The 25,355-nt window shown below is 61.1% G+C and overlaps 4 protein-coding genes across 7 annotated transcripts; 1 reads left to right on the forward strand and 3 right to left on the reverse strand.

Moving 5' to 3' along the window:
- Positions 1-1,083: 1,083 nt before the first annotated feature.
- Positions 1,084-1,464, reverse strand: LOC138831801 (keratin-associated protein 12-1-like). The gene is made up of 2 exons (XM_070028830.1): positions 1,403-1,464; positions 1,084-1,351 (listed from the first exon to the last, which is right to left on the reverse strand). Exons 1-2 carry the CDS (start codon positions 1,462-1,464, stop codon positions 1,084-1,086), a joined length of 330 nt encoding a protein of 109 aa, XP_069884931.1.
- A 3,426-nt stretch (positions 1,465-4,890) lies between these two features.
- LOC138831802 (keratin-associated protein 12-1-like) lies at positions 4,891-5,511 on the reverse strand. Of its 3 annotated transcripts, none has more exons than XM_070028834.1 (2): positions 5,459-5,511; positions 4,891-5,158 (listed from the first exon to the last, which is right to left on the reverse strand). In XM_070028834.1, the coding sequence occupies exons 1-2, from the start codon at positions 5,509-5,511 to the stop codon at positions 4,891-4,893; spliced, it is 321 nt and encodes a 106-aa protein (XP_069884935.1). The 3 variants fall into 3 exon arrangements, with proteins under 3 accessions (XP_069884935.1, XP_069884934.1, XP_069884933.1); XM_070028833.1 differs by having other exon boundaries at positions 4,891-5,218; XM_070028832.1 differs by having other exon boundaries at positions 4,891-5,278.
- Positions 5,512-12,432: 6,921 nt separating this feature from the next.
- LOC138831803 (keratin-associated protein 12-1-like) lies at positions 12,433-13,053 on the reverse strand. 2 transcript variants are annotated; one of them, XM_070028836.1, is made up of 2 exons: positions 12,979-13,053; positions 12,433-12,690 (listed from the first exon to the last, which is right to left on the reverse strand). In XM_070028836.1, the coding sequence occupies exons 1-2, from the start codon at positions 13,051-13,053 to the stop codon at positions 12,433-12,435; spliced, it is 333 nt and encodes a 110-aa protein (XP_069884937.1). The 2 variants fall into 2 exon arrangements, with proteins under 2 accessions (XP_069884937.1, XP_069884936.1); XM_070028835.1 differs by having other exon boundaries at positions 12,433-12,760; positions 12,947-13,053.
- A 1,649-nt stretch (positions 13,054-14,702) lies between these two features.
- On the forward strand, positions 14,703-24,550 carry LOC138831912 (keratin-associated protein 10-1-like). Its single transcript, XM_070028919.1, has 3 exons — positions 14,703-15,043; positions 15,098-15,283; positions 24,214-24,550. The coding sequence occupies exons 1-3, from the start codon at positions 14,703-14,705 to the stop codon at positions 24,548-24,550; spliced, it is 864 nt and encodes a 287-aa protein (XP_069885020.1).
- The last annotated feature ends 805 nt before the right edge of the window (positions 24,551-25,355 follow it).

A 25,355-nucleotide genomic window follows, 5' to 3' on the forward strand; every position in this document is an offset into this window, starting at 1 on the left:
CCTGGAGCTGAGCCCGCGCCCGGCCTCCCGCGCCCCGCGCCCCGCGCCCCGCGCCCCGCGCCCCGCGCCCGGCCTACTGCGCCCGGCCTCCCGCGGAGCTGAGCCCCCCGCCCGGCGGCACCACGTGGCTCACCTTCCTCATGGAGGGCCGCACGAGCCGCTGCTGCCCGGCCAGGCCGGTGACCCTGTGGGCCGTTCTGTGCGCCTCGGCTGGGCCGAGGCGGGCAGCGCTGAGCAAGAACCACTGGTCCGCGTCCTCTGGGCGCCACTGACCTGCGACAGCCCCGCACCACCGCGGGGGAGCCGGCGACAGGCCCGCGGCGAAGCGCTGGCCCCGCACGCACGTGCCCTGACCCATGCACGCACGCGCCCTGGTCCTGCACACATGCGCCCTGACCCCCCCACAGATGGCCCTCACCCCCACACACATGCGCCCTGACCCCCGCAGCACGCGCCCTGACCCATGCACGCATGCGCCCTGACCCCTGCACGCACGCGCCCTGGTCCTGCACACGTCATGCGTCCTGGGACCAGCAAGGGACAGATGGGCAGCGGAGCCCCGACGTGGCCCGAGCACCGCGGAGGGGGCACCTTGCGGGGGGACGCGCAGAGTCCCCCAGAGGAAGGTATGGTTTAGAGAAGACGCAGAGCGGGGCGAGCTAGACCTTGCCGACCGCCGTCCCCACGGGGCAGGACCAGGGGGAGGCGGGACAGGGACCGGAGAGGCCAGCCCGGGCCCCAGGGAGTCTGGGGAGACCTCACCGCGCCAGCGCAGCCAGCCGCTTTCTCCACCCTGCACGCCCTGCTGATGACCCGGTGACACCAGATGACCAGCATGACCCCGACGGCCTTCGGAGTGCCTGAACACAGGACAGGAAGGATGCTAGCAGCACAGACTGTTTATTAGGACAGTGGGTAAGAGAAGGAGGCTGGAAGCCGTGCTGCGCAGGAGAGCAGATGATCCTTTCATGTTCTCAGAAAGGACCCAAGGATGGTGTGGGCCTGGGCCCGCACAGAGGACAGCGCTCGGGGGCTCACGTGACATCAAGCCGCCCTGAGGACAGCTGGCTGGCAGATGTGTGGTCAGCAGCAGGCAGAGGTGCTGCAGGACACAGGTCTGCAGACCAGGGTGGGGCAGGATGGCTGGCAGCACCCAGAGGACTGGCAGCTGGGGACCACACACACAGCAGGCCTGCAGCTCACAGGAACACACACGGAGGCCTGGCAGGAAGGAGCCACACACACACTAGGTCTACAGCTCACAGGAGAGCAGCAGGCCACCTGCAATCTCACAGGAATGCACATGGCAGGTCTGCAGCTCACAGGCACACAGCAGGATGACTGGCAGGGACTGGACACACAGCAGGAAGACTGGCAGGGACTGGACACACAGCAGGATGACTGGCAGGGGCTGGACACACAGCAGGCCGGCTGGCAGCCTGTGGAACAGCTGGTGTGGCACATGATGGAGGCTGGCTGGTGTGGAGAGGAGGTGGTAATGTCTGGCTCCTGCTCTGGGCAGCTTTTATACCCAGCCCAGGTCTCCCAACAACACAACACAGCTGTGTCTTCCTTGTTCTGCTTCCTCTTTCCTGTCCCCAGGGTGCATTGTCGGCAGTTGTGTTTGTTGATGTTTGGACTCAGCTTCCTGAGCAGCGTTCCCAGCCCCAGCTCACCCTGGGTGCCTCCCTGGTCCTTTTTGGGCTCCACCTGGCTCTGTCCTGCTCCATCGCATTTCCTCACTTGAGCTTGGGAGGCAACAGAGCCGCAGGACCCTGAGTTCTCCCTGCGGTGACAGCCCTCAGAGAGCCAGAGCTCAGTCCTCTACTGATCAGGATGGGACACGGAGCCTGGTCACAGTGTGCTCACGCATCACCCCATGGCTCAGAGCTGGGGTCAGGAGGAGGATGGACAGGAGGAGGGCACAGATTCCCAGTCCCCTGGTGGGCAGGCGTGGAGGGCATGGGTTCTGGAGAACCATGTCCCAGTGGGACCCAAGTCCCTGTCTATAGGAAACTTCTTGGGGAACCAGAATAAAGTGCAGCACTGCATCTCTCACATGGAGACCCTGATGTGAGGTGAAGGCCAGAACAGCCCTGGTCCAGGAAAGCAACAGACCTGATGCAGCACCACAGCACCTGCAGACAGAAGCCCGCACGCAGGGGCTACGGGGCGGCCGGGGCACCCATTGTCACCTATGACGGCAGGTCTCCACAGGGGGTGCCCAGGGCCTGGGGCACAGCAGCTCAGGGCTGGGAACTGTGTCTTTAGAGGTGCAAGTCGGAGGCACGCCACTCAGTAGAGGACACCATGTGTCTCTTCCCGGGGACTCTGGGCTGTCATTAGGCCACCTAAAAGCCACATACATGAAACCATGGAGATCTTCCTCGCTACCCGCTAGTGCTTCCAGCATCTTGCTTGGAAAAAGTAAGCCACGACTTCTGCAGAGACAACAGAGCACAGGGACCCTGAGACATCTCAACCATGGAAAGACAAAACTGCAGCCTAGAACATCTGACCCAAAAAGAGAAAATGACAGCCCACTGAGCAGGGGAGAAAGGTTCAGAGAAACAGGAGCTCAGCCAGTCCTCCTCACACGAACACATTCGGGAGGGTGAGGTGTGGCTGTGGGACCCCCAAGCTTCACCTCTGCATAACTACTGCAGATGCGCTTCGCGGATTTGCAGAGGGGCCTTGCGGGCACAAGGATGGGGCTTCACCCTCAGGACCCCGGGTTGGCACTGGAGCTTCGTAGGAAAAAGAGACTCAAGCCAGCCTTCTGCAAACTAGCATGCTGTGGAGACCCCCACTGGAGGGCAGCACTGCGCCCTGGACAGTCCAGCCTCCAGGACCACAGGCTAAATGAACTGCCACCACTTATAAATTAACCTGCTTGAAGTACTGTAACTACGGCAAGAGACGACAGCAGACACCCTTCAAGCAGATCAGAATGGAAGCCAGGTGGGCACACCGATAAACACGCCTACAACACAAAGGCACATTTCCTTTCTTGCAGGACAACTGGTCTCAAGTGGGGTTTACACTGAACATTTTAAACTGAAATATGTTGTCCATGGGCACATGGTCACACACAGCTGTGCATTTCTCTGTTGTCAGAGTGTGTGCTGTGCTTGGACCACAGGAGGAGCTGGCAACGTTCACTCTGATGTGATGTCTACTCTGCCCTTGCGTGATGATGCCCACGCTGCCCTCGTGTGGCTCTGCACAGGCCTTAGGATCACTCTACCGGATGGACACATACTGGCTCAGGAGGACAGCAAACACAGGGAACCTTACACTTCTAAGTCCTGCCCCTGGCTTTGGCCTCTGAGGCCCAAACTGGCATTCAGTCTCAAAGAGAATGCCACCCCTGTGGGTCTGACTCTCCCCGGAGTTTCTGGGGCAGAAGTGTCCACTCTGTGGAGGACACAGACTCCTTCTCCATGTTCCCCAGTTCTACTTCAGGCTAAGTCTCATCCAAAGCCCCAATTCCAACAACTCAGTGGGTCCCAGGCAACCTTGGTTACAAGTTATAAACCAGTTTCACAACTTGAGACCCATGGCCAGCTTCTAGCACATACGCGGACACTTTGGAGTCTGTGACAGCAATGAGGATGGTAGGTCGCAGGGTGGATTCCGTGGAAGGAAGAGCCTGGGACTCTATAGCTGCCTGCCCTAGGGAAACCTTTTTTTAAAGTCAGTTGTGGGCCTGAACTCTGGGCCTGGGCGCTGTCCCTCAGCTCTCCAGTCCAAGGATAGTGCTCTACCACTTGAACCACTGTGCACTTCTTGCTCTTTCTGCTTATATGGTGCTGAGGAATCAAACCCAGGGCCTCATGCATACTAGGCAAGCACTCTACCACTGAACCACTTTCCCAGCCCCCCCATGGAAGCCTTTAACACAGAATGACCACCATGGAACTGCAGGGAGGGCTGGGGTGTAGCAAGCACTCGCCTGCTTGCACAGGGGTACAACCTCAGGATCACAAGGAAACAACAAAAGAGCTCCTCAGAGTGTACAAGAGGAAAAACCTTATTTCCAGAGCTTCTGCATCTGCAGAAGTGACCACACTGACTCACCCAGACGGGTGAGTCAAATATATTCTTCAGAAAGGGTAGAGGGTACAATCGCTTCATGGAAACATGCCCTGCCCCAGGAAGTGGGCCTCATTACAAACGTGTCCCAGGTTCTGTGCTGGAAAGTGAGACACTGGTATTTACTTTCAATGATGATTCTTTATCAGTAGAAGATGGGGAACCCTGACCAGCAATAGGGGGTTTGGTTGACAGAGCAAATCAATTTCTGTGACCTAGAGGGGAATATTCATGTAAGCTGTGGCATGAGTCTGAAGGACCCGGAAGCCAGGCAGCACCTGTGGAGATGGAGGCCCATTCTGGTCATGCCGAGTCTCAGGGAATGGCCTCTGCCTGCAGTCACCACGGGAGGGAGAGCTGTGTGGCATGGACAGGGAGTCCTGGCAGGGCCATGTTCCTGGGTCCACACAGGCTCGGGCTCTCACCACACCGGCCTGTCAGGCAGCTTCCTTTTCCCAGTGCTCCCTTCTGATGAGCTACAGTGAACATGGGCCAGAAAAGGACTCACCCAAATCCTTAGTGATCTCAGCATAGCCAGAGACACAAGCAGGGACAGAAAGGCACTCATACACTGAACAAGACAGTTTATTTGGTCATTGGAGCAAGGGGAGGTCAAGGGGATCAGGCCTTCAAAGGGAGGAAGTGGGAGGTAAACATCACCCCATGATCACCGCCTGGGGGGCCAGGAATGGCTTGGGTATTTCTACTAGCCTCATGGGGAGAAGGCAGGCAAGGTGCTAGAGAGGGCACAGATGCGGGCACACGCGCTGGGAAGAGCAGGCTGAGCTCTCCTGGTCAGCAGCAGGTGGAGGTGCCGCAGGACACAGGTCTGCAGACCTGGGTGGGGCAGGACGGCTGGCAGCACCCAGAGGACTGGCAGCTGGGGACCACACACACAGCAGGCCTGCAGCTCACAGGAACACACACGGAGGACTGGCAGGAAGGAGCCACACACACACTAGGTCTACAGCTCACAGGGGAGCAGCAGGCCACCTGCAATCTCACAGGAATGCACATGGCAGGTCTGCAGCTCACAGGCACACAGCAGGATGACTGGCAGGGACTGGACACACAGCAGGAAGACTGGCAGGGCCTGGACACACAGCAGGATGGCTGGCAGGGACTGGACACACAGCAGGAAGACTGGCAGGGACTAGACACACAGCAGGATGGCTGGCAGGGACTGGACGCACAGCAGGATGGCTGGCAGGGCCTGGACACACAGCAGGATGGCTGGCAGGGACTAGACACACAGCAGGATGACTGGCAGGGCCTGGACACAGAGCAGGATGGCTGGCAGGGGCTGGACACACAGCAGGATGACTGGCAGGGACTGGATACACAGCAGGATGACTGGCAGGGCCTGGACACACAGCAGGATGGCTGGCAGCCTGAGCAGCAGCTGGTGTAGCACATGATGGAGGCTGGCTGGTGTGGGGAGGAGGTGGTAATGTCTGACTCCTGCCCTGACCAGCTTTTATACCCAGCCCAGGTCTCCCAACAACACACAGCACAGCCGTGTCTTCCTTGTTCTGCTTCCTGTTTCATTAACTAGACTGAAGTATCTCCCATTTGTATTTGTTGGTGTTTAGACTCAGCTTCCTAGCTAATTGGCTCTTCCCCAATCACCTACCACTTGTGGAACCTGCCTGGGTCTTTCCTGGGCTCCACCTGGCTCTGTTCTGCTCCAAACTTAGTGAGATTGCCAAGATCCAGGGCCTGTATTTCCTCCCTATGGGATGATGTTTTCCAAGCAATTACAAAACCCACGCATGTCTGCTAGTCGGGAAGTATCTGCAGATCCAGACTTCAGAGTGAAGGCACTCCACGGCTGGAGTCCAAGAGTACAGGCAGGGGGAAAGGCACACGGACGCTCTCTCCCTGAGTTAGGAGGGTGGTTGCATGATGTGAAGAACTTCCCATGGGTTGACCCTTCCCTGCTATGTAAAAGAAAACTAGGGAAGTGAATGAGACATAGCTCCCCTCCAGGCCTGGAGACAGCATCCACATGGAAGGATTCCTCAGCCCTGTTCTTGGGGGCATCAGAAGTGAGGCAGGTCCCAGAGGCCTCAGGCTGGGGCCTGAGCAGCGTGGGTGCCTGGGGGACAGGAATTGTGAGCCCAGTGCCACACCTGTGGGATTGCTCAAGGCCAGAGGAGGGGCCATGGGCACTCACCAGAGGCTACCCCTTGTCCTGTCCCTGTGAGCATGCATCCTTACAGCTCCTCCACAGAACAACAACAACAACAACAACAAAGGAGGAACATGGCAGCCATCTGTTGCCACCCTTCCCCTTTCCCAGCAAAACACAGAGTGCGCCTTTGGGAAGCTTCCCGGACACTTTCAGAGTCCCAGCTTTCATCCACTCAACCCCAGTCACGCTTCAGAGCAAGGAAGCTATAGAAGTGGCACAGAAGACGGTGCTCTTAGAACAAATCCTGGAGGAGGAGCTGTGCTGAAAGACACAGGACGCACGAGAAATGAACGTGGACAACGTACCGACCCAGGGAGGGCACAAAATGGGCCCCAAACCAGCCTCCTACAACTATACAGCTGGGGAAATTTTAGGAGACACTCCACATGGTAATTTAGGACATGAAAAACAAAAATAGCCATCAAGTCCTTGAAGCGGGAAGAGTCACACGCAGATGAGAGATCGCAGACTCCTCTTCCAAGACAGTGGAGGCCATATGACAATGGAACGTTGTCTTCACCCACTGATAAAACAGCTACCCAGTATTGCTTTATCTGGGGAAAAATACTTGCACAAGCTGAGAATGCAGTGAAGTGCTTTGAGAAAACAATCACTAAGAAAATTCATCAGGGGCCAGGAATATGGCTTAGTGGTAGAGTGCTTGCCTAGCATACATGAAGCCCTGAGTTGGATTCCTCAGCACCATGTACAGAGAAAATTCATCAGAAGCTGGGTGCCGGTGGCTCACGCCTGTAATCCCAGCTACTCAGGAGGCTGAAATCTGAGGATCACCATTCAAAGCCAGCCCAGGAAAGTCTGTGAGACTCTTTATCTCCAATTAACCACCAGAAACCCAGAAGTGGTGCTGTGGCTCAAGTGGCAAAGCACTTGCCTTGAGCTAAAGAGCTCAGGGACAGCACCCAGGCCCAGGCCCCACAACTGACAAAAAAGAAAAGAAAATTCATCAGAAGTAGATTTGTACAACAGGAAATGTAGAAGGATGAACAAGGGCTTGAATGTGCCTGCCATTTTGTCTGGGACAAGACAACTTGTCCCAGGTGTACTCATGGTGTGTTGAGGTAGGGCCGTTGGAAGCCTCTGGCGGGGCAAGGGCTCCTGAGCTGAGTGCAGCAGGGAGGCAACAGCAGAGGCCAGAAAAGAAAACATCTTCCAGCAGGGAGACTCCCGGTGGTCCTAATCCACGGAGCCTCAGGCCAAGAGGAGGCCAGGGAAGCATCTCCTGATGAGGCCGGTCATCTGCCAGACTGCACCGTCTCCATCCTGCATCCACCACAGAGGCTGCTCTTGTAGCTGCCCTCCAGCCTGCTCTGCTTCTCTGTGCTGTGCTGAACTGGGCCTCTGACTGGGCCTTTCCCTAAATTAATACATCTCCAGATCTTGTCCTCTTCCTTACCTCCCATGTTCTGTATCCTACAGAACATGAGTAGCAGAGCTGGGACTGAAGACCTCGTGTGGCGGCAAGAGGACAGGGACAGGATAGAAGGGGCTGAGGGAGACCCGGTGCAGTGGGAGGGGGCCAGAGCCTCTGCCCCACATTTCTCATCTGTAGAAGGTTGGGTACTCACAGCTACCTCCGCCTCTTCTGCTCCTAGTTCTGAGCTGTAACCCAAGTGCCACCTCCTCCTTCTCCCCTGCTCCGGCCATGCTCTTCCTCAAGCCGAGCACCAGACGCTGCCACAGGCGGCTTCGTTGACTCGGGGTCTTCTGAGGTAAGCTTCCCCTGGCCACACTTTTGCCACCCAATCAAGACTCTCAGTCAAAGTAGACAGAAGTGGGAGCCATTCAGCCTTCCACACCGCCCCCCAAGCAAGGAAACACTGCAGGATTCCATGTGAATGGGACAAGGCTGAACCTGGCTTCCTAGCTTTTCCTGAGGGACTTGTCCACCATATTTCTTTTAAAAAATTAGGACCACAATCTGCCCCCTGAGTGGATGCGGGACACCCCTCTGCTGTAGCTTAGACCAAACACCTGCTTTGGGCACCTCAACTCGACGTTGCCTTCCTCTATTCGGACGTGAAGAAAAGAAAAACACCCTGGGGGTCCCCTCCCCAAAGCCAGGAGATCAAAATAGACCTGGCAGACTCCAGAGTGCACACAGCATGCCGTTCCTAGAAGTTGGCCCAGGAACAGAGCCATTCAGCCACTGCGAGGCTCCCGTACCCTCACCCTGCCAGCCCCTCACAACACCACACTTCCGTTGTCTGTGTCACCATCTCTCCTAGCATCAAGCCCACCTTGAGGCCTGACATCCCTGGTTCTAATGAGGGTCCCACGGTCACTGCCCTGGTGGGGCAGCTGCTCCGGTGGCAGCAGCCTTGCCTTGGTGATAGAGTGAGAGCTCCCGTGGGGCAGGGCCTGTCTGACAGGAATGGTAGAGTGCATCTCCACGACCAGCTCAGCATCCTCCACCCATGCTTGTGAGCAGGCAGAGACCCACGTGCACATGCACACAGCCGCTGGGCACACACAGAGCCATGCTTTCAGAGTAGCTCCTGATTTTGAAACACTATGCCAACTGCAAGGACCTTAATTTCCAATCTACTAACAACAGATGCAAAATAGATGACCATGTGGGAGCCATTCACGGGCCAAACGGTGCCGCCACCAGCCAAAGCAGAAGCACCAGAAAGCAAGCTGATTGGCTTGCTGATACTGATGCAAAATAGACAGACAGCTTGCTAGATAGATAAGATAATCAAAAAACATGGCTTCAGGCCCACATTGACTTCCTCTGAGGAAGGCCAGGTTGGCTTCCGGGCCAAGGACAAAGGGCTGCGTGGCAGACTGCAGGCCTGGAAGCTCCACCCAGAAACCACTCAGAACTTCTACCTGTCCCCAGGGCAGTCCTTGAAGTTTTGCTAAGGGAGGACAGTGATGGGTTCTGGGACCTGACTCCGCAATCTGTGGGGTGTGCAGGAGCCCCAGTCATCCCTGTCACCGACCCCAGGCCGACTCCCCGCGGACCACAGCAGGCCCCTGACCGTACCGGCCAAGTGAGAGTCAGACCCAACCAGATTCCCTGTGCCTCAGGCTGCCTGCCCTGGCCTCCCTGAGGGGACTTACACTAGTGGGACCTCCACTGCCCGCCCTCTATTTTAGTGGCAGATGCCACGCTGAAACAGATTGGAGCATGCCCAATTGACCTGGGTTTGGGGAGCCCGAGCCGGGCCTATCCTGGGTCTAAGAGCGCTACTTCCAGCTTCCCTGTCCATGAGAGGACAGAGGACAGCACCCATGTGGGCGGTGTGTCCTCCCCGTGGTAAAGACCCCCCAGGGTGGGCCTCTGCTGAATGGACAGCCGGCGAGCGGAAGGACTTGTGTGTGTGAGGACACTGTGTGTGCTCTGTCCCTCCGTGGGATGCCATGATGGCCACTTTCCTCCAGTTCTCATACAGGATGGCGGCACGGGGCAAAGCACAGCTCATGATCTTGTTCAGGTGTAGAGATGCGGGGCACAGAGCCACAATCCCATCCTCTCTGCTGGGACAGGACGGATGGCAGAGGCCCCGGTGCCCTGGCCGAGGGCACACGGCCCACCCGGAGGTGTTGGGTCCCTGTGATCACTGGATGATGTGAGGGACTGGATCCCGTATTCTGATTTCCCCATAGCCCATGAGCAGTACAGGAAAGGTGCACGTGGCTGCTCAGCCCCCTGGCCGAGCAGATGTGCCCGTGTGGAACATCTCTGGAGGAGTTCAACCCGGCCACACAGGATGACCTTCTGAGCCCCAGCCACAGTTTCTACCTTCATCCTGTTCGTAATGACGGCCCTTCGTGTGCATCCGGGCCTGTGTGTTTAAGGGAAAAGACCAAGATCATGATGGACCAACAGCCAAAAACACCCCAAACTGTCAAGGGAAGAGACCCCCAACACCAGAAACAACACCCCAGACTGTCAAGGGAGGAGACCCCCAACATGCCCACCTTGAGCCTTCAGCCCATTCCAGCTCAGTTCACCAGCCAGTCTGCTTTCAATCTCACAGGTTTTTAAAGAGCTTTTCTGCTTCCCATGGTCTCATCCCCTGCACCCCCCCCCCCATCCCATTCCAGGAAACTCACAAATGTGTCTTCAGCCCCAGGCAAGACCATCATGCCCGTTCTGACCTGGGGGAAGGAACCACGGGACAGCAGGGAACCGGAGGCCCCTGCCTCCACGTCAGCCACCAGGCCACCATTGGCCACCAGAACACACCTTAACACACACCTCCAGAAGCCCAGCCCAGCCCTCCACAGCCCTAGACAGACAGACAGACAGAGTAGCCTGCATGGTCCTCATTTTGTCTGCCAAAATGAATCCACCTTTCCTTCCTTCTTCCCGCCTCTGGTCTCCTTGTTGGTGGCGTGGGCTTAGAGCCGCTGTCACCCCACAAGTCCTGACATCGTTTGGGCACAGACCCGGGTTCCCCCCCCAGCCCCCCAACCCCCCCACCAACACATGAGTCTTAAAATCTAATCTCTTCTTCACAAACATTTAAAAATATATCGTGGAAAGATTTTGATCAAAAGAAGGAATAAGCTGTACACCAGAAGCGCACGCCTGCCATCCCAGCTACTCAGGGCTAAGATCTGAGGATCACAGGTAGAAGCCTGCCAGGCGGGAAGGTCCATGAGCCTCTCACTACTCAGAAAAAGCTGGAAGTGACGCGGTGGCCCAAGTGGTAGAGCACTAGCCTTAAGCAAAAAGAGGCTCAGGGACAGAGCCTAGGCCCTAAGTTCAAGACCCAGGACCCGAAAAAAAGTGTAAACTTAAACAGCTAAAGGGAGATTGAAATGCCTGCTCCAAAGTAGTAGACCAGGAGCGTGTGAAAGGCGAGGCACTGGCGTTCCACCCTGAGGCCTGCCCCGGCTCCACAGAAACCCCACGGGACAAAACCTGCTACAACTCACACCTAGTGTGAGGAGAGCCGAGCCCACGGCTCCACTGCCGTCCTCCCTTCTCCCCCCACTGCCTTCCCACACACGGGGCTTACTGCTGCTTCTACATCCCACAGTCCCCTCCCAGACTCTCTCTGCGTGCCTCTCCGCTCTCTTTTTTGGGGGTGGGCAGTATTGAGGATTGAACTCAGTGCCTTCAGCCAACCTACTCTACTACTTAGCCACACTGGTACAAGCACTCTGCTACCACTTAGCCACACTGTTATAAGCACTCTGCTGCCACTCAGCATCATCACTAGCCCTTTTTTCCTTTTGTCTATTTTTCAGGTCGGGTCTCATGCTTTCTGCTGAAGGGACTGGCCCCTGCCCACACCCTCCTCCTTCTGCTAGCCACATGGCTGCAATTACAGGTGTGTGCCTCCAAGCCCAATTTTGTTCAATAAGATGAAGTCTTGCTAACTCTTTTCCTGGGTGGACCTTGAACCTGTATCCTACTGATCTTTGTCATGTAAGTTGCTGGGGCTGTAAGAATGCACCACCATGCTGAGCCTTCTACATACATTCTTTCGGGATTCTGTGGGTTTGGTTGGTTGGCTTGGGGCGGTTGTTTTGTCTCTTTGCGCTGATACTGGGTCTAGAAACGGGGTCCCACTCTCACAGCTGGCACTGTACTCCTTCAGCTATGCCTCCATGTCTTGCGTTTTGCTGGTTAATCACAAGTCAAGCCTTGTGGTTTTGTGTGCCCTGGCTGGCTTTGAATGTGCTTCTCAGGCCTTAGCCTGCCTCCTAGGATGACAGGCAGGAACACAGGGACGCAGCTCCCCATCCCTTTCTTATAAGACCCATCTGCCAGGTGTGCAACTACCGCATTTCTGACAACACACACAGCCCTCCCTGCCTCTGCCTTGTCCCCTTGACGCCGCCTGGCTCCGCAGGAGCCTCTCTGTGGGGTCCACACGGCCTCCCTTCCAACTCTCCATGGTCAGAATAGACAGCAAACAAGAGCGTGAAAGGGGGCAGAAATACGCATTTATTTAGAGTCTGTAACCCTACAGCAAACTCCTGACAGCCCGGCCCTCTGGGGACCAGTCAGAGCAGGGGTCCAGATCATCCTGCAGCATGCATGACGCAGGTCAGGGTAGGATGAGGGGACTCTCCACCTTCTGGGTGCTGCACCGCAGCCACAGGGAGCAGTGCTGGGAAGGGCACAGATGCACTGGGAAGAGCGGGCTGAGCTCTGCTGGTCAGCAGCAGGCAGGAGTGCTGCAGGACACAGGTCTGCAGACCAGGGTGGGGCAGGACGGCTGGCAGCACCCAGAGGACTGGCAGCTGGGGACCACACACACAGCAGGCCTGCAGCTCACAGGAACACACACGGAGGACTGGCAGGAAGGAGCCACACACACACTAGGTCTACAGCTCACAGGGGAGCAGCAGGCCACCTGCAATCTCACAGGAATGCACATGGCAGGTCTGCAGCTCACAGGCACACAGCAGGATGACTGGCAGGGATTGGACACACAGCAGGATGGCTGGCAGGGACTGGACACACAGCAGGATGGCTGGCAGGGACTGGACACACAGCAGGATGACTGGCAAGGATTGGACACACAGCAGGATGACTGGCAGGGACTGGACATACAGGAGGCTGACTGGCAGGGATTGGACACACAGCAGGATGGCTGGCAGGGACTGGACACACAGCAGGCTGGCTGGCAGGGGCTGGACACACAGCAGGATGGCTGGCAGGGACTGGACACACAGCAGGCTGGCTGGCAGGGACTGGACACACAGCAGGATGACTGGCAGGGATTGGACACACAGCAGGCCGGCTGGCAGCCTGTGGAACAGCTGGTGTGGCACATGGTGGAGGCTGGCTGGTGTGGGAAGGAGGTGGTAATGTCTGGCTCCTGCTCTGGGCAGCTTTTATACCCAGCCCAGGTGTCCCAACAACACAACACAGCCGTGTCTTCCTCCTTCTGCTTCCTGTTGCATTACCTAGACTGCATTGTCTGCTTTTGTTTGGCCCTCACGTCAGCTCTGACTACTGAGCCTTTACTATGGCATCGCCCATCCCTGGGCATTTTCTGGTCCTTCTCTGGCTCCACCTGACTGCCTTCCTCCATCACATTTTCTGACTCACGTTTGTGAGGCTCCCAAGCTGCAGAACCCCGTTTTCCTCCCTGCGGTGACAGTCCTCAAGTAGCCAGAGCTCTGTCCTCTGCTGATCAGGATGGGTCTGCAGAGTGCACATTCTTGATCACTGGCGACTCATAGCTGGGTGAGGCAGAGGACAGCCGGGAGAAGGCACAGAGACTCCTGTCTCAGTAGGGCCCAGGATCCTGGTCTCTAAAAGTCTCTGTTTAGGGAGCAGAATGAGACACAAGCCTGCATCCCATGTATGGAGACGCAACTCCCAGCTCTGAGAAACTCGACAGGTGCAGGTCCCCAGGAGCCTTGGCAGGACTGGCAGGCAGCTGGGGGAGAGGGGGTTGTGAGTGGGGGTCTGGCCAGCCTCACACATGCACAGCAGCCTCTGAGACAGCAGAGGGTCACCCAGGTCACCCCACTCCTGGGGGACGGGAGCTCTCGGCTCAGTCCCTGGGCTTTGGAAATGCTTTTAGCAAGGTAAGAGGAGCGGATGCGGCCTGTCTTCAGAGGCCATCCTCTGTCTTCTCCCGGGGGTCCTGCCTGTCCTGCTACAGTTCCCAAAACCCAAAGAAGGGACACAGCGAATCTCCCTCGTGCCCTTAGCCCTCCAGCACTGTGCTTGTAAAACTCAAAAGTGGACACTGGGAAAGCCTCCAAACACACATTTAGAAAGAGTCGCAGGCTTTGGTTCAACCTTGACAGCAAGGAGACTTTGTAAATAAGGCGCAGAAGATGGGGCTTCTGTAAGAGAGTTCTTGAAGATGACGCTGTGCAGAGAGCTGCAGGACTGGGTCTGCCAGTGCTCTCGGATTCCAGCCCCTGGAAGACAGATGTATTGGTGTGCTGGCAGCCACCGTGATGACAAGACAGGCAGAGAGCTGTGGTAGGTTGGGCTGAGGGGCTGGGGACAGCTTGTACTCCAGGTCCTGAGGCAGTCCACTCCCTTTCCCTTCCACCCAACACTCCACCCAAGACAACTACCACTGTGGGTACCAAGCACCATGCTCGAGGCACACAGATGAAAGACAGACACAGGGTCAGACAGCACAGACCGACGGAGAAATGACAGGTAGAGAGGTGAACAGCAGAGAGAGCGATGACAGGCAGCCCTATCCGCACTGGCAAGCCTGCTGCTGCTGCCCCGGGCACAGACACTGACAGCCGGAAAACAAGCTGCACAGCATCTCAGCAAACAAACACGGCCAACGCAGCCAGGAGCCGATACACCAGGAAGGGGAAGCTGTGGCCAGGACAGCACGCAGAGGAGGGGTATAAAAGCCAGCGGCCATTGCACTCACACTCACTCACACTCACACACTCACTCACGCTACTCACACCTCCCGCTCCTCCCAGCCCCACCGCCATGGCCGCCTCCACCATGTCCGTCTGCTCCGACGCCTGCACCCACGCCTCCTGGCAGGTGGACGACTGCCCAGAGAGCTGCTGCGAGCCCTGCGGCGCCCCCAGCTGCTGCCAGCCCCGCGGCTGCGCCCCCGCCCCCTGCCTCACCTTCCTCTGCTCCCCAGCGGGCTGTGCGTCCAGCCCCTGCTGCCAGTCCGTCTGCGCCAGCTGCTGCACACCCTCCTGCTGCCAGCCGTCTAGCTGCCAGCCCTGCTGCTGCCCCTGCTCAGCCTGCCAGCCGTCCTGCTGTGTGGCTGTCTGCTGTAAGCCCGTGTGCTGTGAGCCCGTGTGCTGCAGACCCGTGTGCTGTGAGCCCGTGTGCTGCAGACCCGTGTGCTGTGAGCCCGTGTGCTGCAGGCCCGTGTGCTGTGAGCCCGTGTGCTGCAGACCCGTGTGCTGTGAGCCTGTGTGCTGTAAGCCCGTGTGCTGCACACCTGTGTGCTGCAGGCCCGTGTGCTGTGAGCCCGTGTGCTGCGGGGCTTCCTCCTGCTGCTGCCAGCCGTCCAGCTGCCAGCCCTGCTGCCGCCCCTGCCCGCCCTGCCCGCCGTCCTCCAGCGTGTCCCTGCTGTGCAGGCCCGTGTGCAGGCCCGCCTGCTGCGTGCCCACCTCCTCCTGCTGTGCCCCCTGCTGCCAGCCCGGCTGCTGCCGCCCGGCGGCCTCGTGCGTGTCCCTGCTGTGCCGCCCTGCCTGCTCCCGCCAGGCCTGCTGTGGCGGCTCCCCGGGCCAGTGCAGCTGCTGATGGGCGCGGCCATGTGAGCACAGGCCCCTCCTCCCCCTCCTCCTGCAGGCCTTTGAGCTGCCTGGGCCTCTGACTTCCCTGGGTTCAGGCCCAGCCTCAGCCTCTGCTTAGTCCTGGAGGGGACCGTGTTAAAACACAGATAGTCCCGCCTCCTCCTCTGCTCCCACCTCGGGCAGAGTCACCGGCCGGGGGACCCCTCTCCACTCTCTGGACTGCTGCACTCAGCTTCTTGGACTCGGCGGTGCACTTTGTACCTAACGAAGCGCTCTGCCTGGGCCCGCTGTGCGCTGCGCTTCCTCCCGCGCTCCTGGTTGAACGGCCTCCCGCGGGCCGGGCGCACTGACGGCGCTGGCACTGTGCGGAAGGGGCTCCGTAGGCCGGCCCTTCTCCCAGGAGTCGCCGAGTCGCCGGTGTGACACCCAGACCCACATGGCTGCCTCCCCTGGGCAACACCCGGCGCCGCCCTGCCGGTCCCGGGTGGGCGAATCGGAGCCCAGCCCTGCCCGGCCCCCAGCCAGCTGCCCAGCCTTCCCATCTCCGCCATGCAGCGCCGCTGTCCCCGACCCTGCTCAGCTGCACACATCCACAAGGCTTTCTAAAGAGAAAAACTGAGCTGCGTCCTCCCAACCCCCCAGCCCTGCCCAAAACGGCTCCCGGGGACCCAGCACATTCTCCTCCAGCACCGTCTTCCCGCCCCACCCTCCTCCCACCCCCCAGGGCCTCGGCCTCAGACCCCTCCCAGTGCGCCCTGGTCTGCGGGTCTGACCTGCAGGGGACCCCCCACCGCTCTTGCGGGGCTCCTACACAGCCTGACTGACGCATCCACACCTGGCTATGCCCTCCGGTTTCCCACAGCCTCGGCTGGCCACACCACGCCCTCAAGCACGGCCCTGGAAGCTGAGCCTACCGTCCTGCCCTCCCTGGGTGTGAGGCGGATGGACACACCGGGACCCGTCTGCTCCACCCTCCAGCCAGTCCAGATCGATGCCTGACCCTGCCAGACGCCTGTCCAGGGAGGCAGGGACGCAGCGGGCACCGTGACAGCGCAGCCCCTCCTACAGAACTTCCTTTCCAGAAGGAAGCGCCACCTCTCTACGAGAGCACACCAGTGTTAGGTCTGCCTGGGAGAGCAGCCTCCATTCCTCTTCCCCTGCCTGACCATCAGCCACCTGAGTCAGCAAAGGACCCAGGCTCTGAGGCCACGCCCTCCTCTGCTGAGGTCACCTCCCGTGGAGGTGGGCGGTTCCCTGGGCTCTGAGGCCACGCCCTCCTCTGCTGAGGTCACCTCCCGTGGAGGTGGGCGGTTCCCTGGGCTCTGAGGCCACGCCCTCCTCTGCTGAGGTCGCCTCCCGTGGAGGTGGGCGGTTCCCTGGGCTCTGAGGCCACGCCCTCCTCTGCTGAGGTCACCTCCCGTGGAGGTGGGCGGTTCCCTGGGCTCTGAGGCCACGCCCTCCTCTGCTGAGGTCACTTCCTGACCCGCCCAGCCCGCCTCCCGTGGAAGTGGGCGGTTCCCTGGGCTCTGAGGCCACGCCCTCCTCTGCTGAGGTCACCTCCCGTGGAGGTGGGCGGTTCCCTGGGCTCTGAGGCCACGCCCTCCTCTGCTGAGGTCACTTCCTGACCCGCCCAGCCCGCCTCCCGTGGAAGTGGGCGGTACCCTGGGCTCTGAGGCCACGCCCTCCTCTGCTGAGGTCGCCTCCCGTGGAGGTGGGCGGTTCCCTGGGCTCCGAGGCCACGCCCTCCTCTGCTGAGGTGGGCGGTTCCCTGGGCTCTGAGGCCACGCCCTCCTCTGCTGAGGTCACTTCCTGACCCGCCCAGCCCGCCTCCCGTGGAGGTGGGCGGTTCCCTGGGCTCTGAGGCCACGCCCTCCTCTGCTGAGGTCGCCTCCCGTGGAGGTGGGCGGTTCCCTGGGCTCCGAGGCCACGCCCTCCTCTGCTGAGGTGGGCGGTTCCCTGGGCTCTGAGGCCACGCCCTCCTCTGCTGAGGTCACTTCCTGACCCGCCCAGCCCGCCTCCCGTGGAGGTGGGCGGTTCCCTGGGCTCTGAGGCCACGCCCTCCTCTGCTGAGGTCGCCTCCCGTGGAAGTGGGCGGTACCCTGGGCTCTGAGGCCACGCCCTCCTCTGCTGAGGTGGGCGGTTCCCTGGGCTCCGAGGCCACGCCCTCCTCTGCTGAGGTCACCTCCCGTGGAGGTGGGCGGTTCCCTGGGCTCTGAGGCCACGCCCTCCTCTGCTGAGGTCGCCTCCCGTGGAGGTGGGCGGTTCCCTGGGCTCCGAGGCCACGCCCTCCTCTGCTGAGGTGGGCGGTTCCCTGGGCTCTGAGGCCACGCCCTCCTCTGCTGAGGTCACTTCCTGACCCGCCCAGCCCGCCTCCCGTGGAGGTGGGCGGTTCCCTGGGCTCTGAGGCCACGCCCTCCTCTGCTGAGGTCGCCTCCCGTGGAAGTGGGCGGTACCCTGGGCTCTGAGGCCACGCCCTCCTCTGCTGAGGTGGGCGGTTCCCTGGGCTCCGAGGCCACGCCCTCCTCTGCTGAGGTCACCTCCCGTGGAGGTGGGCGGTTCCCTGGGCTCCGAGGCCACGCCCTCCTCTGCTGAGGTCGCACCTCCCCTCTTTCCTCACACGCTCCCCCTCACCCACATCCCCTCCCTCTTTTCCTTCCCTTCCCTTCTCTCCCGGGCGGGCCAGCTGTTGGCTCTTCCTCCAATAAACTCTTTGTGCCTGATCCTTGTGGCGGTTTCCTTTCAGCAAACCTTACAGCCAGCCTTGGAGAAAGCCCTCATGGACAATTCCCAGACAAACCCCATGTTCTGCCCAGGTACCCTGCAGGGAGAGCCAGGAAGCCACGGGAGGAGAGGGAGGTAGACCGCCCCTCGGCCTACTTCCTTGGCTCGGGGGTCCTAGATCGAGAGGCTGTGCCTCACACACCAATGAGCCAAAGAAAGGGCTTTCGTCAGAATGAAGAGGAAGAGATGCTAAACAACGAACTCAATAAAAATGATAACATTGGTTAATGAAATAAAGGAATAATCTTTTTAACTCTAGACAAATCCAACAAGTGTTTGAAAAAAAAACAAGAGGATACACACAAACAGCTGAATGAACTAAAGAAGGCAGAAATTTAATGAAGAGAACGGGGGCGGGGATCAAGTTGAAGTACCAGAAGTGAAGTGTTCAATTTCTCAAATAAGGAGGTTAGGCAAAGCCTGGGCAGTGGAACAGAGGGACTTGAGACAGGGTATCACGTGTTGAAAAAAAGCAGAGGAATTCGATAAAAAACATTGTAAAAATATTTTTAATCTAGAAAGCTAAAAATTAAAACACACCTATGAGACCCCAGGGAGCCTTTACAAGACCTCTCTGACTGTTAAAAACTCAAACCTACAAATTGTGAGGATAGATGATGAATAAGAAAGAAAAACTAAAGGCATTGAGAACCAAGTCAATGAAATAATGCCTTAAGGAGAGGGTCATCTGTGCAGTGAAGGTGTTCAGAACTTACTGAAGAGACACCACAGACACATTGCAGTAAAAACACTAAGTATGCAGAATGAAAGAATACGAAAGCTGTGAAAGAGAGGACACAAGGAACTTAGAATGACACAGACACAGAACATGGAGAGACAGCATTCAGCCCTGAATGACACTGCCAACTCTAGATACTGTATGCAGAAAAGCCACTCATCAAAACTGATGGAGAATTCAAAGCTTCCATGATAAACAAAAGCTAAAGGGGTTCATGACTCCTAAAACAGCACCCAAAAAAAACAAAAACATACTTAAGGGAATGCTTCCTAAAGAAGAGGAAAATACAGAATAGGAAATACAGGAAAGACTCTACCAGAAGACTAGATTAGTAAAGCAGGAAGAAGCGAGCACCACGACACCACAAAATTATAGGAGACGTGCCATACCTCTCAGTGGGAACATTGGATGTACACGGTCTCAACTCCCCAGTAAAGATGCAGAACAGAAACTTGGATTCACAAAAAGCAAGACCTGCTGGGCACCAGTGGCTCACACCAGTCATCTTAGCTACTCAAGAGGCTGAGATCTGAGGATCGTGGTTTGAAGCCATCCCTGACAGCAAAGTCTTATCTCCAATAAACCACCAAAAGAGCCAGAAGTGGAGGTGTGGATCGAATGTAGAACACTAGCCACTAGCCTTGAGCAAAAGAAGCGCGGACAGCACCCAGGCCCCAGAGCTCAAGCCCCAGGACTGGCAAAATAAAAAGCAAGCCCCAACCATTTGTTGCACTCGATATAGACATCTGACTGGCAACGCCTGGGCTGGGCTGGGCTGGGCTGAGCTGGGCTGGGCTGGGCTGGGGTGGGCTAGGCTGGGCTGGGCTGAGCTGGGGTGGGCTAGGCTGAGCTGGGCTGGGCTGGGCTGAGCTGGGCTGGGCTGGGCTGGGCTGGGCTGGGCTGGGCTGGGCTGGGCTGAGCTGGGCTGGGCTGGGCTGGGCTGGGCTGGGCTGGGCTGGGCTGGGCTGGGGGCTGGGCTGGGCTGGACTGAGCTGGGCTGGGCTGAGCTGGGCTGAGCTGGGCTGGGCTGGGCTGGGCTGGGCTGGGCTGGGGGCTGGGCTGGGCTGGGCTGAGCTGGGCTGGGGTGAGCTGGGCTGGGTGCTGGGCTGGGCTGGGCTGGGCTGGGCTGAGCTGAGCTGGGCTGAGCCCTCTTCTTGGTCTTAATGTATTTGACACAAAAGCAGAGGACTGAACCTGGCTTCCAGCCAAGTCTGGGAACTCTAGGACTGAGGAACTCCGGCCGGACCAGAATCCCAGCTCAGCAGCATGTTCTCAGGCAACACCCACTTGCCAGGGACAGGTCTGAAAAGTTCCTGCTACGGCTGGAAGGTGGTTTCCCCCTGGGGACACTGCTGTGCCATACACACAGCCTGGCCCTAAACTGCCTGGGACGCAGCCCGGCCCACCTCACATCCACCAGCAGCGCCCTCTTGGACAGAGAGGCTGAGGCCCACAGAGAGGGACACGAGACGCAGCGGCTACACAGCACACGCGCCCCGAAATCAGGAGAGAACAGTGCGGCAGCAGGAGCCCGGCCTCCCTGACCCCCTCCACTGACCACCTCTGCACCCCAGGAGACCAGCCGGGACCCCCTCCACTGACCACCTCTGCACCCCAGGACAGCAGCCGGGGAGGAGAAGAGAGCTGCGGGGAGGACGGGGGGGGGGGGGAGAGGATGGGAGGGAGGATGGGGGAGGGGAGGACAGGGGAGGACGGGGGGAGGATGGGGGGAGGACGGGGGAGGACGGGGGAGGACGGGGAGGACAGAGGGAGGGCGGGGGAGGACGGGGGAGGACGGGGGAGGATGGGGGAGGACAGAGGGAGGGCGGGGGAGGACGGGGGAGGACGGGGGAGGACGGGGGAGGACAGAGGGAGGGCGGGGGAGGACGGGGGAGGACGGGGGAGGACGGGGGAGGGCGGGGGAGGGCGGGGGAGGACGGGGGAGGCCGGGGGAGGATGGGGGAGGGCGGGGGAGGGCGGGGGAGGACGGGGGAGGACGGGGGAGGACAGAGGGAGGACGGGGGAGGACGGGGGAGGACGGGGGAGGACGGGGGAGATGGGGGAGGATGGGGGGAGGATGGGGGAGGACGGGGGGAGGACGGGGGGAGGACGGGGGAGGGCGGGGGAGGGCGGGGGAGGACGGGGGAGGACGGGGGAGGGCGGGGGAGGACGGGGGAGGACGGGGGAGGACGGGGGAGGACGGGGGAGGACAGAGGGAGGACGGGGGAGGACGGGGGAGGACGGGGGAGATGGGGGAGGATGGGGGGAGGATGGGGGGAGGACGGGGGGAGGACGGGGGGAGGACGGGGGGAGGACGGGGGAGGACGGGGGAGATGGGGGGAGGACGGGGGAGGACGGGGGAGGACGGGGGGAGGACGGGGGGAGGACGGGGGGAGGACGGGGGGAGATGGGGGGAGGACGGGGGGAGGACGGGGAGGGCGGGGGAGGACGGGGGAGGACGGGGGAGGACGGGGGGAGGACGGGGGAGGATGGGGGGAGGACGGGGGAGGACGGGGGAGGACGGGGGGAGGACGGGGGAGGACGGGGGAGGACGGGGGAGGACGGGGGAGGATGGGGGGAGGATGGGGGGAGGATGGGGGGAGATGGGGGGAGGACGGGGGGAGGACGGGGAGGGCGGGGGAGGACGGGGGAGGATGGGGGGAGGACGGGGGGAGGACGGGGGAGGATGGGGGGAGGACGGGGGAGGACGGGGGAGGACGGGGGGAGGACGGGGGAGGACGGGGGAGGACGGGGGAGGACGGGGGAGGACAGAGGGAGGGTGGGGGAGGACGGGGGAGGACGGGGGGAGGACGGGGGAGGACGGGGGAGGACGGGGGAGGACGGGGGAGGACAGAGGGAGGACGGGGGAGGACGGGGGAGGACGGGGGAGGACGGGGGAGGACAGAGGGAGGGCGGGGGAGGATGGGGGAGGATGGGGGGAGATGGGGGGAGGACGGGGGAGGACGGGGGAGGATGGGGGGAGGATGGGGGGAGGACGGGGGAGGACGGATCCTTCCACGCCCCATCAAGCTGCGTCCGCTTGGCCCCCCCGTGCGTCTCCCGCCATGCGATCTCCCTGTGGGGTGCGCGTGGGTGCTGTCTCATCTCTGGAGAAGCAGGCCTTGGTCTCCAGCTCCCGGGGGAGCGTGCTTCCAGGGTGGAGGCGCCACGACTCTCCTTTCCACGGGAGCACGTCGTGGCTGCTGCGACCCGTCAGCCCCGGGCCCCACACAGAGCCCCCGGCTCAGCCCCGGGAGCGCGAGCCTGTGGACAGGCTCCCCAGGAATTTCAAGGCTGGCCACAGAGCTTGACCACTAGCCGCCACTGCTCGGAGGCCACCACAGGCCCGAGCCGCAGCGTGGAGAGCAACAGTGCTAGGCGGGAGCAGAGCGCGCAGGCCGGCCGCAACCACGGAAGCCGCGGGCCTGGGGTTCCTCCGGAGCAGGGCAGGGAGGCCGGGCGGGCAGGCACCTTCGTGACCGGCACCCCAAAGCGCATGCGGGCAGTGAGAGCGCGGGAGGGCGGAGGGTACCTCGCAGATGCGGGAGAAGCCGCTCACGGGGAGGTGTCTAAGATGCACGCGTCTAACCCGGCGCTGTGCCCTTGTGTTTCTTATGCCCCCTTCACTGGGCTGCGACGTTTAGTTGGAAGAGAGCGGGCGGGGAAGGCACGCGGTGCTCCGGCCCGGCCTCCGCCCCCATCCTCTGCGCCCTCTGGAAACCGAGGCGCGTGACCGCTCCGAGGAGCCGCCGGAGCCGCCGGACACCTTCGGGCCCGGGCAGTGCGCATGGAGGACGAGGCTGACGTCGCGGGCTGGGGTGAGGGTGACTTCACGGTGACTTCCACAGCCTCCACCAACCAACTGGGACGTCCCAGGCCCGATCAGCACACAGCGCGGTGGCAGGGCCCCGTGCCTGCCCGTGTGTCCGCGCCGAGGTGCGGCCCTGCCTTGCTGGGCTTTGCGAACCAACAAACGTCCTGGGTCTCCACGCACCCTGTCCCCAGGGCCCAGGAGAGGCGCCTCCCCCGAGGCCCCGGCCACGCTGGCCCTGCCCGCCCTCCCAAACATGCTGGCAGAGGAGAGGGAGAGGAGGCGTGCGGGGAGACGGCTGCAGACCCAACCCGTCACCAGCCCCCGCCGCCGGCAGAGACCACGCGCTCACCCCTGCTGTCCACGCCCCGCCCCGCCCACCACAGCCCTGAGCTTACAAGCTGCACACCTCTCTGGGAAAACACAATACCATAACCAGGGGCTTCTGGAACAGTCCACACCAACCCAGAATGAGGCGCTTCTAGGAGCAGGGAAGCAGACAACACGGGGAGGAGGGGAGTACAAAGTGACAACCCAGCTCCACATTCACACCTCCCCCTCCTCCTCCCAGCCCCGCCGCCATGGCCGCCTCCACCATGTCCCTCTGCTCCTCCGCCCTTCTGCCTCCTCCCCAGCCCATCCGCCCCGGCTGCAGCGCACCGCTCTGTGTGGCTCAGACGCAGGACCGGAACTCCCGGCCTCTCCCCTCCCGCCCAGCAGGTCTTGGTAGCAGAGCAAGGTCATCCTGCACCGGCCGTGGCCAGCGCACAGAGGCTCGTCTGCGCGGCCCTTGCCCTCCGTACGTGTTTGTGCTGTGCCGGCAGAACAGGGCCTTGTGTAAATACACCAGAGTTAATGAGGACCCTGAAGCCAGCGCAAAACAGCAACAAGGAAGGGCCACCAACAAGGAAGGGCCGACGCCCGGAGTGCCCGGCTGAAAACACCTGGGCTGTATAAAAGCCCAGGAGCCCAAGCACCTCACACTCACTCACACTCACTCACACTCACACTCCTCACACCTCCCGCTCCTCCCAGCCCCGCCGCCATGGCCGCCTCCACCATGTCCGTCTGCTCCGACGCCTGCACCCACACCTCCTGGCAGGTGGACGACTGCCCAGAGAGCTGCTGCGAGCCCTGCGGCGCCCCCAGCTGCTGCCAGCCCCGCGGCTGCGCCCCCGCCCCCTGCCTCACCTTCCTCTGCTCCCCAGCGGGCTGTGCGTCCAGCCCCTGCTGCCAGTCCGTCTGCGCCAGCTGCTGCACACCCTCCTGCTGCCAGCCGTCTAGCTGCCAGCCCTGCTGCTGCCCCTGCTCAGCCTGCCAGCCGTCCTGCTGCATTTCTGTCTGCTGTAAGCCCGTGTGCTGTGAGCCCGTGTGCTGTGAGCCTGTGTGCTGCAGACCCGTGTGCTGCAGACCCGTGTGCTGTGAGCCCGTGTGCTGTGAGCCCGTGTGCTGCAGACCCGTGTGCTGTGAGCCCGTGTGCTGCGGGGCTTCCTCCTGCTGCTGCCAGTCCTCCAGCTGCCAGCCCTGCTGCAGCCCCTGCCCGCCCTGCCCGCCGTCCTCCAGCGTGTCCCTGCTGTGCAGGCCCGTGTGCAGGCCCGCCTGCTGCGTGCCCACCTCCTCCTGCTGCGCCCCCTGCTGCCAGCCCGGCTGCTGCCGCCCGGCGGCCTCGTGCGTGTCCCTGCTGTGCCGCCCTGCCTGCTCCCGCCAGGCCTGCTGTGGCGGCTCCCCGGGCCAGTGCAGCTGCTGATGGGCGCGGCCTGGGGCCGTGGGTGCCGGTCCCTCCACCCCCCACCCAGGGCCTCTGCTGCCTGCAGGACTGAGCTGCCGCAGGAGCCTCGGTGCCGGTCTCGCCCACCCGCCCCTGCGTCGGATGCTGAGCGTGCAGCCAGCCCATCGCGCCTCGGGGGGCCATTGAGCCACTGAGGCAGGGGCCTCCCCAGCCTGGGCTTCTCTGCCCCCCCCGCGGCGTCTCCTCCCTCCCCACCCTGTCTTGACCTGCAATAAACAAAGCCCCCTCTCTGCCCTCGTCCGCGTGTTCTCAGCTCCTCTCTTGCTGCCTCTCCTGAGGCTCCATCTTTTCCCAGGTCACGGGGTGCTGGCCTCAGCACACGCAGGCCGCAAGCGCAGGCCGCACCGGTCTAAAGAGCAGCGCACAGCTCCAGAGCCCAGGCCGCTCCCGGGCTCCGGGCTGGGCCTCTGCAGCCGCCGCGCCCCGCTGAGCCTCTCTGGCGCCGTGCTGGCCGTGGGCGCGGGGGTCCTGCCGCCTTCCTGCTCGCGGGCTCTGGGCAGCCCCCCAGGTTTTGTGGGGCGCAGTAGCAGTGCTCCCGCTGCCCACGGGCGCCCAGCGGGTCGCCATGCACCCTTCCGTGCCAGGGTTCATCCAAAGCTCTCTCTCCCACACATACACTCACACACTCACACACACACACAGTGTGCCAGGAAGACTACCAGCAGCTACCACAGCCCGGAGCAGCCTGAGTAGCCAAGAGACAGAGGCCGGGCCCCGGGGCCTCGGGATCCCCACAGCAGCATCTGGGGCAGAACATCCCTCT

The sequence above is a fragment of the Dipodomys merriami genome, unplaced genomic scaffold, assembly GCF_024711535.1.
Source record: "Dipodomys merriami isolate MVZ:Mamm:240054 unplaced genomic scaffold, mDipMer1.0.p SCAF_2, whole genome shotgun sequence".
Classification (NCBI taxonomy): domain Eukaryota; kingdom Metazoa; phylum Chordata; class Mammalia; order Rodentia; family Heteromyidae; genus Dipodomys; species Dipodomys merriami.

What these genes read in the sequence shown, in the direction of transcription:
- LOC138831801 (XM_070028830.1), bottom strand. Translation starts at nt 1,464, where the DNA reads ATGTGCCACACCAGCTGTTCCACAGGCTGCCAGCCGGCCTGCTGTGTG. An exon ending in TGTGTGTCCAGCCCCTGCCA is followed by an intron (nt 1,352 to 1,402) that starts GTCATCCTGCTG and finishes CTGTGTGTCCAG; the next exon opens with TCCCTGCCAGTCATCCTGCT.
- LOC138831912 (XM_070028919.1), top strand. Translation starts at nt 14,703, where the DNA reads ATGGCCGCCTCCACCATGTCCGTCTGCTCCGACGCCTGCACCCACGCC. An exon ending in CCCGTGTGCTGCAGACCCGT is followed by an intron (nt 15,044 to 15,097) that starts GTGCTGTGAGCC and finishes CGTGTGCTGCAG; the next exon opens with GCCCGTGTGCTGTGAGCCCG. An exon ending in CGCCCCTGCCCGCCCTGCCC is followed by an intron (nt 15,284 to 24,213) that starts GCCGTCCTCCAG and finishes CGTGTGCTGCAG; the next exon opens with ACCCGTGTGCTGTGAGCCCG.
- LOC138831803 (XM_070028835.1), bottom strand. Translation starts at nt 13,053, where the DNA reads ATGTGCCACACCAGCTGTTCCACAGGCTGCCAGCCGGCCTGCTGTGTG. An exon ending in TGCCAGCCAGCCTGCTGTGT is followed by an intron (nt 12,761 to 12,946) that starts GTCCAGTCCCTG and finishes CTGTGTGTCCAG; the next exon opens with TCCCTGCCAGCCATCCTGCT.
- LOC138831802 (XM_070028832.1), bottom strand. Translation starts at nt 5,511, where the DNA reads ATGTGCTACACCAGCTGCTGCTCAGGCTGCCAGCCATCCTGCTGTGTG. An exon ending in CCATCCTGCTGTGTGTCCAG is followed by an intron (nt 5,279 to 5,458) that starts GCCCTGCCAGTC and finishes CTGTGCGTCCAG; the next exon opens with TCCCTGCCAGCCATCCTGCT.